Source organism: Struthio camelus, chromosome 2 (genome assembly GCF_040807025.1).
Source record: "Struthio camelus isolate bStrCam1 chromosome 2, bStrCam1.hap1, whole genome shotgun sequence".
In the NCBI taxonomy this organism is placed as follows: domain Eukaryota; kingdom Metazoa; phylum Chordata; class Aves; order Struthioniformes; family Struthionidae; genus Struthio; species Struthio camelus.
The window spans coordinates 142,512,677-142,534,924 of record NC_090943.1 but is presented as its reverse complement, the minus strand read 5'-3'; the positions used below and the strand labels follow the sequence as shown (position 1 = coordinate 142,534,924).

At 41.3% G+C, this 22,248-nt stretch overlaps 1 protein-coding gene across 2 annotated transcripts in view; it reads right to left on the bottom strand.

Moving 5' to 3' along the window:
- The window catches only part of KLHL14 (kelch like family member 14), a 66,235-nt gene that overhangs the window by 32,306 nt on the left and 11,681 nt on the right, over positions 1–22,248 (bottom strand). For both annotated transcript variants that reach the window (XM_068932798.1, XM_068932799.1), the window contains exon 3: positions 15,184–15,305. In XM_068932798.1, the coding sequence (XP_068788899.1) occupies positions 15,184–15,305 (122 nt within the window). The remainder of the gene's footprint in view (positions 1–15,183; positions 15,306–22,248) is intronic.

Here is a 22,248-nt window from a genome sequence, read left to right as displayed (position 1 = left end):
TACAGGCTGACCCTGTCTGAAGAGTTTGCAGTCTTCCTATGAATTAATAAAGACAGAATAATCCCAAATGCAGTGCGTTCGTTCAGACATATCCACATGTACACTGTAGGTCCGCATCTGCCTAAAACAAATATGCTTTTCCAAATATTAGCATATCATTGATACAAACAATTTTGATTTATATTACAGAGTATGAACAGATGATCAAAGCAATTGCTTTGGTTTAAGCACTGCGCTTTTGAAAGTTACCGCTTATCAGCTGGGCTGAAGTAATTGCTTCTAGCCTCTTACAATTAGAAAAAACACTAGCTTAAACTACCTTAAAGCAATAATTAGATTGTTTAAGCTAACACATTTTACCTTGCATTTGTAACCATCTAGGAACCTGAGCACAAGTAGGAATCGTGGCTGAACTAGTGGGCACTACCTCGAAGAAACGTAGGCGAGCTGGACCTCTTTCAGTCCTTTGACCAAATCCAAATTACAAAAGATTTAGACTCAAAAAAATCCACAAATGACAAACAAGTAATAGGAGTCAATACCTACAAAATAAGTTGATGAAATCAACCTATTCCTCATGCAAGTGTACATTATTTATATAATACAAATACAATGAAATTCCACACTGACTATGCAAATCCCAAGAAGAAGTCTCTGACATCTTTATTAGAGAAATACCTTCACTAAAAGTAAAAAAAAAATCCTTAAAGCTGAACTTTAGACACTGAGTCTGTGAAGATAGCTCCCTCCATATAATCAGCTATATACAGACTTTCAAATGATATACCCACTGCCTTAATTTGTTTTCTAACATGAAGAAGTACTTTTGGCATTCAGGTGCAACACCTAGAACAAGTGAGTGATCAGAAAACCCGTTTGGGGCTCTTGCTGAGGTCAGTGCCACTAGAGGTTCAGAGATATATATATATATATTCATTCCTATCGCATTACCCCGGCTGCACAAATTTACTTTTGATAAACATGCATACTAAGCATTTGTTTAATAACTTTGTCTCTGAATCCCATTACCAACCCTGTGGGCTTAATTATTTGCTCCCTACCCTAAGGTACAAGCGCTGCTAACCCAAAGCATTTTCAAAAATCACAATCCAGACCGTTAAGTCCATGATGCTACATATGCTTGCTGTCCCTTCTATTTACTTTCTGGCTTCTGAGTCTTTAAGGTGACACATTCAAGTTTTAATTTTCAACCATACTATTAACCCCTCCCCATTTAAAAAAACAATTAGGTGAAGCAAGAAGCTTTGTCTTAAATAGAATATTAAATGCGCAACAGCAGAGAGAAAATTGTTGGCAACGCTGCTAGTGTAACTCAGGAGTAACTTCCCTGAAATAATCAGAATTAGATATTCATTTAAGCTTAATTTAGAGTCTAGACAAAGGGCAGTATTGTTATGGCTCTGTGATGGGACAGGCCCAAGGCTCCTAGCACCAAACTTGTTAAAATACAGTATAGAAGTACCCGAACTAGCTTTATGCCACTGACTTGGCTCTGAATCGCATCCTCTCAGGTTCTCGTTTGCTTTAAAGGTTCCCATCATTCTGGGGCCCGAGTTTAACAGCTGTACCAATAGGTGGTTGGAAACAGCACGGCCCGAGTTTAACAGCTGTACCAATAGGTGGCTGGAAACAGCACATGCTACAGAAGCATATAGAAACAATCAGCAAAACTGTAAATTATATACTTCTTCCTACATTTTTAGTATCTGTCTGTGGATTACTCCAGTGACCCGTCACAAATCATTTTTAAATAAGGACACTAAATTCATACCTAATAATAACTCCACAGATTTCATTGACCACGCTAAATTTGGTCCACCCAGTTCACTTTGCTTACCTCTAAAAGCTCGGACTTTCCTTTGCTTGTGTTTTTTTCCTGCGACACTGCTGTCGTATTTTTGCCCCAGCACCTGCTGCCTGCACAGAGTGAACTGCAGCAGTGGACGCAGAAAGTAGCTCTGGCTCTTTCCTCCTTTTCCGCAAGCAATTCCGCAAGCAGCAGCAAAACCAACCAACCCAAAACCAGCCACTAGCTCGTTACGCCTGCACCAGGAACGGAGATGTCTTTATACCCAGAGACTGTACGGATCTGGGAGTCTTTCAGTGCGTTGGTGTCGTGATAGTCTTTCAGTACTATCTTTACAGCCTCGTTTCTGCACGGAGGCCAGTTTAGTGAGGGCAGACCAGATTTTCTGTCCCCAGTGGGGCTGGCGGTGGGGTCACAGCAGCGAGGCCAGCGCAGGACCAGCCACGGACAGCCCCCGGCACCCCACGCCCTCCCCACCACCTGCAGCACCCTGCAGAGGGTCCTCTACGGCACCCTTCTCATGAGCGTTCGGGCCTTTCATGAAAGCGTTTGGTATACGGCAAAAGGTAATTCATGACTCTACAAGCAGAGCCAAATGACCTCGGTATTACACGGTTAAATGACCAACCCTGAAGGATTTTTTTCTGCAAATGAATATGGATCAATAGCAGTTTTCTGCATAAAAACATTTTCTCCTGAAATAGCAAATTTAGCATTACTCAAAAAAAACCCCGCGTTATTTAAAGATTCATCTTGATTTTTGTTGAGCACTACTGTTCTGTACCCATGTAAAGCTAGAAGACTTTTCACTAAGGAATCCGTTATTTTTTTCTGAGGATATTTTTTCCAACGTTAAAGAATTCAAAGGAAAGTACTGAAGTGGCTGCAACTGCTTCAAGCAGGCGATAGCGCTGCTTTCCTTAGGGAGAGGAGCCTGTCGCCAGCAGTCCTCCCTCTGTGAGAGGAGACCAGGCTCTTAAAACGAACCAGCTGGGGTGAAGCCAAATCATTCCCTCTAACAAAGGGACGCTATGTCAAGGCTTTACGGCTGTTGTAAATCTCAGAAGTTAGGAAAAAACATAACTTCTGAGTGTTTAGATGACCGTGCCCTGGAGCTCTGCTGGAGACGGTCTGCGAGGTGGCAGGGGCAACTTGGCTGTTTGCTCCCGCCGGGTGAAATCCGTCCCCATGCAGAAAGCCCCTGAAACACCCTACACGTTGAAAAGACCTAAGTTAGAGCCCTGTATGAAGCCTTGGATGGGCCACCTCTGCCCAGGATGTAGCTTGCTTTCCTGAAGCTGATGGGAGCCAGGAAATGCACGGCTGATCCAAGCATTTGTGATTCTGCTGAATAAAACAAAGTTTAAATAAGCTTGCGCAGACATTAATGGTAATACAGCTGGGAGACAAGGACTGCCTGGGGACTAGCCAGAAAGCTGCGATGTGGACACCACAGATCATCCAGCTCTGTGCTGCTGGCTGCCACAGTTCTTACAATAATTCTAGTCTCCTGCAGACAGTACAGATAAACTCTGTCCGCTGTTAATGCACACTGGTATAGAGTTGTTTACAGACCGTACTTAGCAAAGTACTTAAGCATGTATTTAAACACACTGTTGAACATCAGTGTGATTAATACTTCGCTGAATTAGAGATATGATACGAATACATTTTTCTGCTGTTGTAATTTTTCATTATACACGCTTATAAGCTGGTCATAAGGATTTTCTTTCAGTTTTGCATCAAGCAAATGAGTTAATTTGGGAATAAAATTCTACCTTCCTTATGCCAGCACAATGCCTTTCACGTGCACGAGGGCAGAAATCTGCTCCATGACCTTTCTTCAGACTTTTTTTTGGTTAGTGTTTAACAATTCATCTGGAAAAAAAAAATTTTTTCTGCTTCTTTCTGATCTGGCACCCGTTTGACGTTTCTTTCATGTCATTTCAATCAGCAAAGTACCTTTTATATATGGTACATATGCTTGTTAAGGCTGTGCACATACAGCAGCTGTAATTCTTGACCAGCGAGCAAGCAGCTGGTGGTAAGTAAAGATCAGACCAACATATTCTAGCCTTCAGTGTGTACAATTGGGGGGGAAAGAAGAAATGTGGCCAGTTACCATGGTCACTCTATTTGAATAAGTGAAACAAGCACAGCTCTTTCCTATTTTGCCCCTCTCTGCTTAACCCAAGGAGGAGTGTTTACAGTCTCCTAGTCGAAAGTTTTGGAGCTAAACCTTTTTTCTGTCCTTTTTTTTTTTTTTCCCCAGTTGAAACTCAATCAGCCTACCCATACACAGTAAGATGCTGGTTATTGTCATCACTCCAAAGCAGCCACATCACACACATTCATTTCACCTTCACTTATAAGGAGACAGGTTTGATTCGTTTAATCGCTTTAGCTGTAGCCATATCACCGAGGAAGATCTTTCTTTTCCAAATTAAAGCTAAATCGTGTGCATTAAATATTTTATTTACTTGCAATACAAAGGGAAACTTTTCAAAAGATTCAGTCACAGATAAATTATTATCAGAAAACCCCAGGCTCACATCAGTCACGGGCAGCTTCTGGCGTTCGCCGAACTAAACCAAACGTGGGTAGGCTTACTCTGCTTCGGAGAGGACATTACGGAAAAATTCCCCGTTCTCTTTTGCTGGTGCCCTCCCCGACTCCCGAAGGAGCCCAAGCGGCGCGGCTCGGGCCTCCGCTGGGGGCCCCGGCAGCCGGGGCAGCACCTCGCACCCCTCCAGGGTATAAATACGAGCCGCGGTGGGGGCAGCGGGGCCGGGGCGCTGCGGGAGGCTGCGGGCCGGGCAGCGAGCCCCAGCCCGGACTCCCCTGCTCCCGCCCAGGGAATAATAGGGGCCAGCTCTAATCTAGCTTGTTAGGAAAGCACGTTTTAAAGCAATTAATTCGTTTTCCTTAAAAGGCAGAGGCCAGGCCAGGCTTTGTACCCTTCCCGGTGCTCCGCCTGGTCCTAAGCAATGGGATTTCCACCATTTCCCGTGGGAGATTATTCCACAACCTAATAGATCTCAATGTCAGGAAGTTTTTTCCTGATATTCAGCCATAATTCATATCCATGAATTATGAGCTACTGTCGACATCACACCCATTGAGGCATTCCTAGCGCCTGCTTCATTTAAAATTATATGCTCTAGTTATGCAGGGTTTCTGTGTACTAGGGCAAAATGCTTTTTCTGCAGGTTAATTCATTACTATTCAATTTGTTAACACTTTTTTTCTCAGTGTGAGCAGTCATTCTGCAGTTACACACCCTATAGTAGCACAATCCCCATTGGGGAGCAGAAGCACACTATATAAATACGACAAAACAACATACCAAAAAAACCAGCCCCGAAAAGACGTATTAATCCGTTTCTGCAGATACTTACTCCAGCGTTCAGTTAAATGAAAGCAGTAGCTCATACAACACCTGGTATGAGACAGAAAGCTTATAAAAATAAACTGTCAAGTCCATAATAAATTTCATTTCTGTCTTAAATGGCAAGGGAAGGGAAGGGAAGGGAAGGGAAGGGAAGGGAAGGGAAGGGAAGGGAAGGGAAGGGAAGGGAAGGGAAGGGAAGGGAAGGGAAGGGAAGGGAAGGGAAGGGAAGGGAAGGGAAGGGAAGGGAAGGGAAGGGAAGGGAAGGGAAGGGAAGGGAAGGGAAGGGAAGGGAAGGGAAGGGAAGGGAAGGGAAGGGAAGGGAAGGGAAGGACGTTTCATCAAGCCTTGAGAAAACAGGAAAATTGAAAAGAGTACTGCTACTTACAAATACCGAGCCACCACAACACCATAAGGACATACAAGAGTGAAAACAATAAAGTTGAGGATCCAAGATCGGCACTTTTTTTCCTTAATAGCACCTACGAAACTGAGAAAGCTAAGGCAGGCTTCTGAAATCTGTTTTTCAAATAGCCGTGTACAAAACACTTCTTAGAAGGAAACTGCCTTTTGTTTTAGGAATATTCGAGAGGACAAGATTTATAAACAATCCATCAGTTTCTAAAGAAAAGTCTTGAGGATTTCTATGAGAATTTTTTTATGAGCACATCTTGCTCAGTTAGTGCTGCTTTACTATCCTGTTTGCAAACCATTTATATATAAATAAAACGTCATATTAGATACCAAAAAAAGGAACGCTTTCTAAAGCAAGCAACAAGAAACACATCCGAGTTCATTTTCATCTCTATACGTGCCTAGCTCCTATTAATGCTACATAAATCCTAGTGCAAGTAGATGAGAATAAACACATCAGTTTTACCTGAAATCATCTAAGAAACAGAAAGCCATGTTTGTAGTGAGCACTAGATGCACGCAATGCAACAGCATTTGTCCTGGAAGCTATTTCAGCTGGCTGATTTTTCAGAGCAGGAGCCAAATAGTATTAAGAGACCCACACAGAACTGGTGAGAACATTTTTGGTGATACTTTCTTTTACTGGAAATCATGTAATGTTATGGAAATCTGTACCTGGCCAGCTGGGACACTCACTTTGGACAGAGGCCAACCCACTCCCAGTCTCTACTCCTGCTCATTGGCTGAGATGGCTTGAAATGTTGTAGACCCGTTAGGGTAGCATTAAGCCCAAGTTCACACGTGCTGTCACTCATCCGGGTTTACTGGCGAAGGGATGGTACATTGCTATTTGTGGCTCCACTGCTTCTGGTTTGCAGCTAGCCGGCAGCAGGCCAGCACAGACTGTGGGCAGAGCTCTCTCTGGTGGGGCTGTGAAACACCTACCGGCACATACATGAGCAACTCAAATAAGTTAAAAATTGTACTCTGACTTGGGCAAAGCAGGGACCTGAACCTCAAGCTGCCTGCCTCTACCGCACCCTCCAAGAGGTGTTGATATGACAATGGACATTTTGACACAATTCTGTTTTGCAAAAACATTTGAAAGGATTTGTTTTCATTTTGCCTTGGAACAAAGCCTCAGAAGTCGCTGCAAAATGGAACTGTCATCCTCAAGTCATCTGTAAAGATGAGTAACTCAAGTTGAAAGATGAGGTAGAAAAAGATAAGCTCTGTGAGCCAGGAGGAAGGTTTTAAGCCAAAGGTTTTAATTTACTTGCAAGGATATAGCAGGGAGCGGCATCTCCAGGAATCAGTAGCTTTGTCAGAAGTCCGACATCAGCATCTACTTTTGGAAATGGCACAGATCATCTGAGAACTCACTTGCCTTATGTCTGCCACTTTCTCACTTGCAGCCACCCACCACTCATTATCTGCAGGCTCTTTGTCCCCTATTCAAGGACATTTTGGAGCCTACTCAAGGACATCCTGTTCTCCGGTTCTGATGAGCTTTTCACCACAAGTGGCCCAGGCTCAACACAGGCTTTGAACAGGACATTTGGGTAACACCTCTGAATTCTACTCACAAGTGACTATCTGCTGGTGGAGTTGCTGAGGATGAAGAGGAGCACATTCACACATCTTTGAGAACGTGAAAGGACATGAAGAATTTCATACATCCTGGTTTCCAGAGAGGTGGGTGTTCAGAAGTTCATAAAGAACGGGCGAAAACGAGCCAAGAGAAAAGGAAAGACTGTTGAGGGCTTCAGCGCAAGCAGAGTTAAGGCAATGAGAAGATTAGTTAGTTGCAAAGACACAGGGCAGCAAAATATAAGGGAACAGGGAATATAGGAAGAGAAAGCTATCCAGAATCTATGATACACCACACTTATGAATGGGGTGGGGGAGCAGAATAATCTGCTTTGCGAATAACCAGAAAGTCTCAATCGAAATGGTAAAAAGAGTAATTTGTGAATGATTTGCTCGCACTAACCCTTTGCTCTCTCAGGGTTTTAGCTGAAAGAAGGTGAAAGGATGTTAATATGTTGGTTGATCAAGGCAGGCACAGAGAATAGAAGTTATCACAAAAGATACATACAATCAAATATCATCTGTGTAAAAGCAGAAGCTAACAACATTGCAATTAAAAGGAAAAATACACAGGGCATAAAAGGAGGGAAGACATTTGGAAGTTATCTCAAATGGTACTGCAGAATAAAATAATATTTAAGACACAAATACAGCATTCATTGTGAAAACATGCTATGTTCTCATTCATTCTTAGAGATCTGTCTTGCTCTTAGATATGCAGGCGTGCATCATTAATGGCACTTGCACGGTTGAATTCCCATGCATCATCCTCAGAATGGGAGCTGTGGCTAACCTCTAGTATGTCACACACAAAAAATACTCTTCACTATCTTTATGCTTCTCACCGTTACATTCTCACTTCTCTGTATGTGAAAAGCATGTGACTTATTGGCAATGTGTCTGACCACGCTGAATAAATCTTCTAAAGCCAGGCTTAACATCGGATAGTTGTACCACTCAGTCAACTTCTCTCTATATGAACCTCTTCTTTTGTGACCATACTTTCCTTGTATACAAGGGGCAACATATGAGATGGAAAATACAGATGGAATTTATGTTTAAAAATTAGCTTTTAATGTAATTAGCACTTTTATTTATGAGAATACACGTGAGTGTGTTGCATATGTGTACATGCACAACTACATATATCCACCACATCTATTAAATCTGTCTAGAGGGTAATATCAAGACTTCTTCTGCTTTAGTAATATGCTAATGCTTGCTCAAGCTTTTCAATGCAGTGCTGAAACCAGCCTCGACACAGCACTGAAGCAGAAGCTGCAGCATTCCAGCCTGCTGGGTAAATGGAGTAAAAGATATGAAATTTAACAGGGTTGCCAAGAACTGTTCATCAAAACACATTTTTGATTAACTTAAGTGTGTACTATTCTCACAAGTAACAAAAAAGGGGGAAGAAATTTTAACTGGTATATGCCAAGAGATTTAATCTGTCCATCTGACTCCACTCACCTTTTACGAACACTTCTACTTTTCCTTTACTCATTTACCAATTGTTCAGACGTAAATGAAAGGGAGAAACCTTTGAGTCTAACACAATACAAGTACTGGATATTATCATTCTTCAAAAAGTAAAAGCTCTACAGTGGATGAATCTACTTAAAAGAAGTAAGGTCAACTGGAAATTTCCAAAGGCACAACCTGGGCATCTCGTGGTACTTAAACTGATGTTTATGCCTTTGAAAATTTCTCCCAAGGATCCGAAGGACCTCTGACGTAAGTGTATAAATCATACCCTCTGCCATGTAGGTAACCAACTTGGAAAATACTGAAGACTTATCAGGGAAAACTAGACAAAGCACTCTGAAACACATGAAGGACGAAGAACTCCTGGCGACTCCAAAAAAAGGAAAAACAGACATTTCAGAAAAACAGACATTTCAGAAAAACAGAAGAGCAAGAACACTGCTGTTAATTTTCTCGGGAAGGACAAAGTATCATTCTGTACCGGAAAGGATGGCTCAGCTAAGCATCGCCAGGGAGAAGGAAAGACAACCTGATCCAGCAGAAATGATATCGGCTGGGAGGTGGAGTGACCCAGCTGCTCTGCTGCTGCCTGTGACGTGAAGCAAATCATTTTGCCGTTCCTTTTACCTGCCTTCCTCTGGGGGAAATGCATAAGTAATAATGCTCGTGCAGCTCGCAGAGGGGTTTTAGGACCACCAGCATGTGTAGGGGCTTGCTGACATTCAAAGTGCCGTTACTGAAGATGAATGGAGGATTGCTGTACAGAGGCGGCTTGGACTGCCAAAGAATATATTCAAGGGAAACTCAAAAAGTCAAAATAACAGAAACACAAAAATGTTGTATTCAGATTAGACTACCCAAAGTGGAGGCTGCTTCAGGTAAAAATGAAAACACAGCTGACCTGGGGAAAGAGGGAAAAGGGACTACCTTTGTCAGAGCACTCAGCACGAAAAGGTTACTGGCTGTTTGTTATGATCAGTGAGTCAGAGGAAAACAAATAAGTGACAACTCCTTGATATTGTGTGATTGCTGCTGGCAAGAAAGTGAGAGAGGCAGAAAGAAATCAAAGTATCTGATTCACTGTTCGTCCTCACATAGTGACCAAACAAGTACACTAAAATATACCTAGCGAAGGTCAGGAAGCTCAAGATAACTAAAATAAGAATAAAAGATAACTAGTAGAAGAGGTAAGCTTCTAAATGAGGAAAAAGACGCTAGTTTTCCTAGCAAAACTCTTCAGCCTCATGAACTTCTGGACGTTTTCCCTTTCCTATTCAAATATGTCACCTATGTTACACTTTTTCATTGGACAAGGATGTTGGCCTTTACACGGGTTTAAAATCAAAACCTAGTACAATACCTAAGCATAAATGCATTACTGCCCATACATGCATTTGCCGCTATTTTGATGCTCGTTGAATTCTCTCCACGTTTTACAGAGATGATGCAGTTATCTAGGGAGGTTCAGGAACGTTACAATTAGCACATTATTGAAAATCAGAGTACTGATATGAAAGAAAGATCTACTGCAGCTTAAAATGGATGGAATGTGCCATCTAAGAGTTCAGGAACATTTCCTAATATTTCATCCCTTTGTGCTCTAGAGAAAAAAAAAAAGTCCTGCATTGAATGGAGGATTCACTGTATATCTAGAAATCTGCAAGACACAATTTCTCTCCTAGTCGTCACTTCTACTCAGACAGATGAATACATTGCTATAGAAAAAATACAAAAAAAAAAAAGAATTAAAACAATGACTGCATCGTTTTTATTTATTTCTTGCATTCTCTGTTCAGGTAGCAAGAAATTTAATTCCAGTTGGATCAGTCTCTTGTGATATTTTTTTCTTTCATTTAATATACTTTTTAAATGCTCAGAGGCATTATGACAGAAAAGCATGTATTTTTTGCCCTGGTTTATACCCATCATCCTTACCATTACAACAAGACAAAAGCATTAAAGTAAAATTAATCATGTCAGAAGATTTTAGCAAAAAACAAGTGAGACCATGCATAAAGTATCGCTTTGTCTAGTGTGAAGTCACGCTCTGATTAAAAACATATAATGAAAGTGAAAGTAATACATCATTGCCTTAGCAGTAGGGTTTTTGGGAGAGCTGTGCAATTCTGAACACAAAAAAATCTTTAGAGGCTCTGGTCTTTGAAACTTGCAATTATTACAGAATAATTCCAACAAACACAACATTGTTTCACTCTTTAAAAGTTCAATTAATCTTAAATGGTGCAATTAAAACAAACAATCAAAAGGAGTTCTGTGATTAAACAAGGGCTCCTGGTAGGATGGTAGCTCACAATTAAAACAGAAGTAGCAGCAGCTGGCTGTCACCGGCGAGGCGCGCGGCTGTGGCACAGAGGACCCCCTGCCCTGTATCCAGCAGGCAGGTATGAGGGCTGCAAAATATCACTGAATAACGAAAGCCCCTGAACAGAGCAGAACTTTTGCTGTTAGCAGGGTCTATCAAGCGCCCACCAAGAGTTCAGTCTGTGTCACTGGCAGTAGTAGCCTGTTGCTGCTATGTGACATAGCACCCAATGAGAAAATGAACTCGTGTTTTGCGTATTTGTAAGCAAGGCTGAAAAGAAATCACTCGGTAAAGATTTGTTCACTGTATTTTGCCATGCAGTCTATAAAACCCTCTACTTTGCTCAGGCACGACTGTGCAATAAGAAATGTTTCAAATTATACAGCAGTGTGCACCTTCTGAATCTCAGATTAGGACTGAACCCCATCAAATAAAGTTTGGTGGTAGAAAATGCTTGGGATGTGCCACATGCTTCCTCCTTTTTTTTTCCTTCAGTTTGTCTCTCTCTCTCTTTTTTTTTTTTTTTTTTTTGCTAACATAGAAAAAAACAACTCTATGAGAAATACCAGCCAGGAAAAATGCACTATAATACTAGACTGTGAAAAATCTACCGATCCCTTGAGCCATAGCATTCTTGCCTATAGATGATGACATTAAAAAATTGGAAATGGGTGCATGCTTCCCCTCCTCTTCTGGATCTATGAACAAGGCAAGTTGTTTTCCTGATACCTTCAGAATTACTCCCATTAGTACTGATGCGTTTGGTGCTTTGGGTAGCCAGGCAGAGAAAGGTGGGCAGTATCCCCTGCCAATAGATCTAGTCATGGACTGGGAACAAAATGAGATTGTTACTCTGCTGAGCTGTCATACTCAATAGCTTGTGCTGTTCCACCTGTAACCGCCTCCATAGCTCCACCTGCGGTGCCACGGCTGGTATGGAGTCAGCAGTTTCTGACGGCTCATCTTCTGGTGCTCCTCGTGCATCACGGACGGCAGGACGTGGAGCGCTCAGCACCCAGCTAGTTGCAACAGTCGCTCTGCTCTCCCCACTGAGTGGGACGGAAAAAACACAACGGGCAAGCAGCTCCCTCTGACTCACGGCCCTGCTGAACAACTCTGGGGGCTCCTCTCAGCCACAGCCCAGCCACTGCACCCCGGACTGAATTTACAAACTTCTCTCCCACTGTCCCCATCCCCAAATGCCACAGGCACGGAGAGCAGAGAATTAGCAATGCATAGGGATTCCAAGGGGAATTTCTGTGCCTATTTACCCTGGACCAGGAAGTATTAGTAAGTGCAAAAACTAGTTTTTTTGTTGATGGCGAGGTTTCCTTGCACAGGAGAAAACCAAATACGCCTAAAGTGATAATGAGATAGCAATATCTTGAAGAACCAGACTGCAAGGACTGAAATTCTCCTCGCTGCACAACCTCATGGCTTTTATTCTGTCCCTATTCACTAGGGAGCAAACAGGCAACTCTTCATTTACACTGATGAGTGCAGGGTGATCTGCAACTTCAGCACAGACAGCAATGACTAAACAAGCCCTGCAAGTCAGAAAGAAACAGAAAAAACCCTTCCTCCTTCACTCCTGGTTCTACTTTTAGGATAAGAATAAACAGAACAGTTATTTTCGAAAACTGTGGACTGGGAAAGAGATAAGAGTAAAAGGGTAAAGGGAGAAAATAATTATTCCTTCTCCTAAACAGCAAAAACTATACCAAAAATGAAGACAGCACAATGTCCTTCAATTCCCACATACCAAGTAAAAGTCATAATATGTTGACACAACACCATGACTGCACCGTACAGTCACTATTTTATAGTGTGATTAGTTCATGGTCTTCTCTAAAACTGCTCAATCATAGTTCTTTCGATCTTTAGGTCCATGCACTCCTGTGCTGTATAGCCATCCCAATGTTTTATGGAAAGAACAAGATGAAAATTCTACTCCAACTTGTCCCCGCTTGCCACATTGTTTCTATATTAATTTAGAAAAGCAGGGGAATACAGAATTGGCACAGTTGAAACTTGCATTTCAACCTTTTTTATGATTATTGCTACTACTTGGCAAATGGTAATAATATTTTCTAAGAAACTATGCTGTTAGCAGTAAGTTTTTCAATGTGAAAAGACAGGCATTCGCCTCCGTGCTCCTAGAACAGCAGCAGTCCAGGCCAGCCCAGCACCCTTTTCTGCTTTTGAAAGAACACTGTTAGTCGTGTCACAACAAGGCTGTGTATTTGACATCTGTCATCTTAGTCAACACTGGGACCGATCCAAGGGCTTTCAGGACTTCAGTGCTGAGCATCAAGTGCTTGAGCACGAGCTAGCTAGGACTGTAACAGATGCATTACCTTTTAATCACAGCACAGAAGGTAACATGCATTCACCAGAAGGGAAAAGAGAGTTTCTGTTTACTACTTGTTCCAGGCGAAACAGAAAAGATTGCGTTCTTTTCATGAAGTTACGTAAGATTATTCACAAACGTTTCTCAACATTTGAAGCAATAACATACAAGATGGTGGTGTTATTCAAGTACTAGCTACGAATTCAGGTCTGTATTTTCAACCACGACATTTAGGTACCACGCCTCTGGGTCTAGTTTCCCATAAACTTGGAGACAGCATCACAATATAAATAACCAGGAACTGAATAGATGCAATTCTTACAAAATCTTACATATGTACACATATAAGTAATTCAGAATAAACTTATTTCATGGACCATATTCAGGGGACGGTTCAAATCTTGAAGCAAGAGCTCTAATTCTCCTATCTATCATGGTGAGGCACTGGATTATACATAACAAATTCAAAAAAAACAGAATGCTCCTGCCTTACATAATGTCATTGATTTTTCACTGACTTATCATCTTTAGATTTTTCTGAAAAGCAACATACACAGGAGAATTTCGTCACATTTCATGATACTGAAAAATGTCAAGTGTAGCATATCCCCTAGCATGGATGTTGTAGGCTTTTCAAATGTACAGTTCATAAGCCCCTTCAAAACTGTCAGTGTTACCCAATGCCATCAACTATTAATATCAGAGCATCTCTACCTATGCAGTCTTTATGGTGCAGCAGTTTGAGAGAAGTTCTTAAGTTTCCAAGGAGAAGCCAATTTGCAAAAGCATTATTTCCAATCCTGCACCATCTTTTTTTTAATTTTGTGTCATCCTCACCTGTGAATACAATATTACCTTGGGTGCATCCCATTAATAAGGGGCTTTGGATAAGAGATGAAGAACAGAATTCTGTAAAAGGTACTTTATTGGGGAAAAAAAAGCAGGTCTATCAGGAAATCCAGGTTTTAGCAGTTGTCCAGTTTTAAAAGTATGGCTTTGATTTATGGATCAGAATTGCTCATTTATTATTTTATCTATACTGCTTTGGGCAATTTTGACAGTTAAAATTTAGTTTTATTGACCAATGCAGCCAGTTTAGCCACAAGGGGACTAATGCACACACAGCCTGCTGCACTCAGGAAGCTGTGATTTGATTCCATCACCAAGTTAAACTGGGAATCGTAACCAATATAACAATAAGTCCAAATTTCAATGCTCGAGGCAAAATACTTACTCTAAAACACAATCAACCCTTACAAGAAGGTGGGAAATAATTTTGTGAGCGAAGCCTCCATGCACTGTTTACTGTAGCAGATGTACTCCACCAATGCCTCTGTCAGCAATGAGTGCAGAGGAGTACAGAAGAAACCTTTCTTTAATGATTGTGGGCAACAAATAAAGCGGGAAGAAGGAAATGAAAATGCAAAAGAGAATCAAAGGTGTAATCTAAGTCCTACGGCTTACCAGGGATCTGACTCTGAGAAAACTCTCTCAAGCAGCCTTCTCTTTTTCTAAACCAGATTATATTCATATATACATAAATATGCATGTATTCATGTTGCAGTGTGAAAGACTTACAAGTTTACTTAAAAAAAACTTGCTAGAATGATTTTAAGCCAGTGTTAATTTAGGCCTATCCTATTATAAAATTAGCATCTTCTGCAATCTCAATTTATTGCTCCATTGTGAAGCCCCTTGTGATACATAAACAAATCTCTGAAGAGAAACAAATCAATAAAGTGTCTAATTTGATTAACCATGTTTTTAAATTCATCAAGACAACTGTACAAAAACAAACCACTTACTTGTCAGTATTTTCCACGTCTTCTTTTCATCATCATAATACTGAACCAAATTGCTGGGTAGCCGGTCAGGTCCGGGAGGCAATCCTCCAACCAGTAACAGCATTTTCTTATTGGAACGAATTCTTCACCCAAAACAAGAGGAAAGATGAACAACCACATTACTGAAGAGTATTTTAAGTGGCAACAAAATCATAGGCATCACAAGAATGTTCACTGCTTGCAGTTTTCTATTTCATTTTTTGTGTTTCTTTCCCCAATCATGTCTCAACAATTTTTTGAACCAAGCAGAAAAATGATCAGAAAAGCTGCACATCTCTCTACTCATGGAATAATAAGCTTCCTTTATGCAATTTGTTAGAGGTTCATTCTAGAACGACCTTTTTCTTATATTATCCCTTTAAATCATCACTCTTTACAGCTGAATACACATGAAATGCTCTGGAGTTGTACTAAGGTTAAGCATTAAAGTTGCATGTCAAAAATCGTATTAGTCAAAATCATTATTATAAGCCATTCTACACTCAAAGAACCTTGAAAAAATTAAGGTTATGCAGAGAGTTTGTGAGCCAACTCTTTAATCACACACTGAACTTCACATATATAGTTTAGTACAATTAGCAGCACTGGGCTAATGGTTACGGGTTAAATGCTACTTACAAGCACTTTTGTTTGTTTAATTTAGTCCAGACTCTTGCTTTCACTCCCCCCCCCCCCACTCCCCCCCTTCTCTTTGCTCTCCCCCTGTGCACCACTGGCTATAGCAACACCAATTGGTAAAAATGAGACTGTGATGTTGTTGTGAGCCTCCCCAGAGTGGAGCCCTGCCAATGCTTGCCACTGATCCAGCGGCATGAACTTGCTCAACTGTGCAAAGTCACTCTAATTCCCTCCCTCTGTTTTTCTACCTTCCCCCCCAGGGGGCAACCACTGAAAGGAGTGACTACCCACCCATCAAGAGCTGGCAATTCGCTGCTATTAACCGTGACCGTGATTCCCAATCTGCCTGGCAGTTCTTAAGAACAGGACTGCAATGTCTCATATGCAGTAAAAGCGGTTATCTGCACCCTGGCCTCCAACCCTCTACCTGATGAATGGACGATTCCTTTGCAACATTAAGGGATTTAGCGCAATTGTAAGCGAAAAGAGGAGGGGAGGCCCCAGACTCCCAGATGAGTCCTGATGCGTTAATAGTCACTTCACATATAATTGAACTTTCATCAGTTATTCTAAGCTGGAGAGTGATAGCACTGAAACAAAGGTCTACAGTCAAAACGTTCCTGCTAAGCATGATGGTGGCGTAGCCTGGAGAAAATGCATTGATAGGAATGTGCAGGGGGACCACGCTTTCGACGGAAAGCACCCTTGCCAAAAAGCAACATTTTCCCACTAAAAATAGCAGTATTGTAGCAATCTGTGTGTCATTCGCCTAGGCGTGCGGCAAAGAAAGGCGCAGAACGCCTCTAGCCAAACCCCATCACCACGGAGTTGCACGTGGCAGGGCAAAACCTCTGCCGGGCGCTGCGGGCTCAGCACCGCACCCCGGCAGAGGGAGCGTTATCCCCGAGGCACGCCGTTACCGCCAACGACGACCCGGAGAGAGCGCTGGTGACGGGCTAACTCACCCTGGAACCAGCACTGCGCTCCCTCCCCTCTTCAGGAGGCTGCGCAGAGTGAGCTCAGTCGGGCTGTCTTTATATGTATCTACACTACCCAAAATGCACTTAATTCAGGAAGGTAAACAGTCGATCTACACGGCGCTTAGGAATAAAACCTTTCCAACGGCTACCCAGAAGACAACCACAGCTTGCAGATGCCGCAAAATAAGACACCGTCTATCACAAGGCTGGCCGGGTGAATTCCCCGGCTGCTGCCCTTGTTTGTTTTCCAATGAATTTAGGGCTCACGGAAGGTCCTGAACTGACAGCACAGGAAACGGAAAGCCTCGCGCCATGGGCAGAAGTCGGAGAGCGCGGGCAGCGACCCGGCAACGCGCTCCCGCGCTGCCTCGCCGCCGGCCTTCGCTCCTGGCTTGGCGGGAGCCCCCGCAATCCTTCCGCCTTCCTGACCATCCAGCCTCTGACCTCTGCACGAAACCGGCTACTCGCTGCCCCATGATGACTGTTACCTGCCCAGCGGACTGTATCTGCATGCCATACTGGCAACTGTCTCATGGTCACCGTCAGCGCGGACTCCGCTCAGGGAGACCAAGCTCTGCGGAAAAGCTTTCACAAAGGTTGCCAGCGTCCTGAAACGTTCAGTCTCCCCAGTAAAGTTTTTAATGAGAGAACGTTTGATAAAACATATGCAACACAGGGAGTACGATAAACTATTTTTGGTATGAGTTAGGGATGACTGCACATGTAACAAGCAGCAGAGCAAACCAGAGCCATAAGTCAGTTATGCATGGCCATCCCTAACAATAGAGAATCAATTGTTTATTCCAACCCTCTTGTGTTGTATGTTATATCACAATCAACGCCCTGTGTATTGTAAAATTTGGAATGCCCTTGCAAGGTTTAGTTGATAAAGGAGTTTATTTTGATTTTCGTCTTTCATCTGTGAAACTCCCTTCCAACTCCAAAGCACTGTGAAAAACCAATGAATGGCCAAGGCTCAACAGTCAAGGTGAAGAATGAAATGTCAGATGTAACTCTGAGTTTCTAGACTTCGGCAGTTGCAACTATCCTTAACGCTACTTTTTCAGCTAAACAACCTGAGAATCTACTATATCTTCAGAAGGAGTGGTGGCACTGTTATACAGCAATGTTTAAAAATACCTATTTTTTTTAATGCTTAAAATGGGAAGTAATATGAACAGAAGCCCTTAATAAAAATCTAATATGAATTTAATAGCTGGGATAGTCTCTTATCAAAAGCACAGGGAACTCTCAAATAACTAACAAGCCGTGCGTTGTTTTACTCAAAAATGCATAGAACTTAACTAATTTATATCGAGAGCTCTTCCGGTGAATTAAGTAAAGATAATGCAGTGACACTAAAGACATGCACGTTTTAAACCAATGTGTTTTCTTGGAGCCGATTCTGCTTTTTAAGTTTTGGAGTCAATCCCTACATTTTAGGTTTTCAAAAAAACTCCATGCTCTATTAGAATACATTATATCTGTGTTTCACATTGCACTGAGCAGTACTGTTGAAAATATTAACTTACATATACATATTAAAATATGAAAGACGTGGAAATGACGGGTGTTTATATGCAGAAGCCCTTGTCAAATATTAATAAAAACGTGATTCAATGGAATACTACGGTAAAAGCAGGATCTAAAAAAATGTGTAATATCTTAGCAAATAAAGTTTCTCCCCTTTTTGTGTTACTGCTATTTGCTATTTAGATAACTCAAGATTACCATCTGTAACACCTTATAGTATAGCTGAAACACTCTTTTCGTAATCCTTATTTCCTTACAGTGTCTTTTCATAGTCCTTATTTCAGTCCTTATTACATCGTGGTTCACAGTAACCATAGCAAGACTATTTTGATCATCCTGTGTTCAATTAAGAGTAGCAGGTGCCAGTCAGGGAAGGCTAAAATAATGTTAACTATGAACAGGCAGGCTGGTGTCACAGGTAAAAGCTGAGATAAACATATGAATGTCTTATCCTGACAGCATTTCCTTATACCTAGAACCCCAAACCCTTGTTCCCTTTGATATACGTACATTAGTCTGCACACACTTTCCAGTTTCTGTAAAAGGTTTCAAAACAGTTAATTCACCTTAATTAAGTCCCTGGGGCACCTCATGTGGTGTGAAATGTATTTTGTCTACTTACAAGACTGTAAATCAAAGTATATTTTAAGGGCAACATTTTCCAACTTGCATGGTTTGATTCAGGCACACAAACCTAAGTATCTGAAAACTCATGCAAGTGGCTTTATTTTCAGAGATGCTCAATACCCATCAACACACCAAAATCCTACCAACTTCAATGGTAGCAGTAAACATGCATCAGCTCTAAGAACAGGTTCACTTCACAAAGTCCAAACTAAGTATACACTCACTAAACGCTGGTCAAAATGCTGAGTGCAATTTTCTCATTATTCTGAATGGAAAGGACTGTTACAGAACTCAGTAATCCTGATGCCCACCTCTTCCTAAAGCTCTTTTGTAACCCTGATAGTCTCATGTGAATGGAAATCGCATTAATAGGAAATTGTCTTCCTGTAGATTGTTTTTCTTTATTAACGGAGCCATCAATCTTGCACTGCTGGGTTTTCCTCATCTGGGCAGTTAGTAGAATATCATTCTACCAAGCAAGGCAAGAAAACAAGCCCTACAAACAACAGATTTGCTCCAGACTCCTTCAGTTTTTTTAAATGACGCAATAAAGCTCCTTTCTCTGAATTAGTGAATGCGTAGAGAAGAGAACAGAATAAACCAAGGAAATGGCGGTTCTGTAGTTCGTAACACATTGTGTGGTGCTACATATCAGAAAGAAAATCCTATCTTAGATGCAAAGGTGATTATGGCAATCAATGAAAAAAAAATGAAGACTCTTCCAACTACACTTTCCTCTTAACTCAGGGCTATAATAAATCCAAATACCTAGATCATTCATTCTCTTTTAATTTAGGCTGGCACCTTAGCTTGAGTATGGAGCGAGCCAGGGGCTTTTCCAGCCAGGAAACGCACTCTTGCTTGAGCTCTGCCCATATACACAGCAGAGCCAAACTGAACTCAAGACGTTTGGCTCACCAAATTCAGGCTCAAACATAACAGCAAAGAGACCAGCCCAGATTCACCAAAAGCACAGGAACGTGTGGTAAATTTTATGTATACAGATAAATCCCACGAAGTTAAGACACCAGAGTATATACAGCCCAATATATTCTGATACTGTCAAAACAACGAGGAGCAAGAATCATCGAAAAGGTGGATTGTACTAATTAGCAGCAGAAACAAAAAATTACTTTAGGGTTTAGGATTCAAGCTCAACATAATAAGCAAAGAAATAAATACACTGTCTCGATTAGCATTTTGAGCTTTTGTCGGTTAACCCTAAAGACATAATTTAACGTTCAAAAACCAGGACAGTCTTTAGCAATCCTTCTTCATCAAAAATGCATCTGAAGGAATGTTGTGCAAACCAGCGTCGAGCAAAAATGGAATGGAGGAGCCTGTTGTTGCCTGCAAATCTGAGCTGATGATGCAGACATCCATTTGCTCATGACTAAAGAAACTGTTTTCCCATCACACAGCATGTTATGAGATCTTTGGGAATCACTCTCACAAGTGGACAGGCATTCCAGTGCAACAATGGTGTTATCGGAAAACTGGTTATTTCAGTGCATTTTGGCTTCCGCAGTTAACTTCAGAGATAGCCATGATTAGCAACACATGTTTAATAGAAAATCTTATAATCCAGAGTTTAACTGTGAATTTGGCAAAAGCCATAAGATACTATGCAAGTTTCATTTTGGACAGAAAAACGTTGTGAGGTTTTATTATCATTCAAATGAATTAATGAACATTGCCACTTACAGGTGAATAGACATCCAGAATCTCTTCCCAATCCCATAAAACAGCCAAAGGGAGGACCTAAACTTTTACAGCAATCAGACCAAGTCCTACAGATACAGAGTGCTGCGGGAACTCTGACCCACCAGGAATATTCTTCTTCTTAAGGGCAAACTTGTTCCCTAAAACAATACCTAAATTTTGTCAAAACTGAATATATAAATTTAGTCAAAATCTAAAGCATGCTAAGGATTATCTAGGTCTTCTGCAAATTCTGACCAAGAAACGACTTGGTTCTTAGGTTCAAAATAGTTCAAAAATACAATGAACATAAAAGTATTTCTTTATGAATGTATTTCTCTTTCTAACTCTTTTAAGGGTACTATCACTGAAGACATACCTGACATAATGTCAACAGACTTTATACTAATATTAATAATGTACCTGAAAACCAGCCTTACCATTCGCTTTAGTGCGATGAAGATTCTTGTTTTCATCTTTTCATTCTCTTTATAAGCATCTTTCACAGAACTCCCAGACTAAATGTTTTCATTGCAGCAGAGCTCACAGGTAGCATTCACTAAACAGGTTTGGCGATGTCCAAGACACAGCTGTCTTCCTAGTCATTTCCTACGTTGCGTAACCAGGGGAAAGCCCTGCCCGTTACTGACAGACTAAAGATTGGGACCCTAAATAGTAAGTTGTGGGAAAGATGTGCTATGGGCATCTACCTACTCAAACGTTTTTCACTTTTGTCCAAAGTGCAGTTTATTTATTGCACTTTAAAATGCACTTTTTACTGCATTTTATTGATTTAGCAAACACATGCATTAGAAAAAAAGGAAAGTCACTGGTTGCTCCAGAAGCAATTTCTCCTCGTCCTCTCTATCTAAAAAGCAAAAGTTTAAGGGTAAGTGAATCAATCTGATCTATTTTTGCCCGACAGGCCATACTTTATGTGCTGCAAGATTACTGGCTAAGCTTTTAACACTTCTTTAAATGCCTTCTCTGCATTAAAATGACTGATAATGTGTTTGGAGATCTGCATACCTGATTTTTCTTTATGAATCCAATCCCCCCGCTGTTACTAATATAGAAGGGTCTCTAAGTAAATCCTGAAGAGTTAGGGTATTTTTTCAGCTGGACGATATTTAAAGAGAATATCTCTTCCTTTCAGGATTAGGTCCTCTGAATTAATAGATAGCAGAAGAGTGGCCAACCATCCCAGAAGAGTGACATCTATCATCACTGTTTCTTTGGGAGGAACATGCAGTAATGTCCTTTTCATCATTGTCTCACTGCATTACCAGCTTATTCCTCATGCTGACAGGAGATTGGTACCACTTCTTCAGAAAGACTCTCAGTAGCTTTCCCATATGGAAGTTTGCCAAGGTCACTGTATCTGTTCATGAAACCGTTGTTCCCTATAGCTGGAGAAAGGCTTTAATAGATGCTTTCTTTGTCTGCGTGACATCATGAAGAGTCTGATAAGCTGAGCTTATCTTCCCAAACCTCTCCTTTCTCAAAGGTACCGCTGCTTCTTGCATCACAACTATGCCGCAAGCAATTTCTTTTTGTGGAAGTTTGT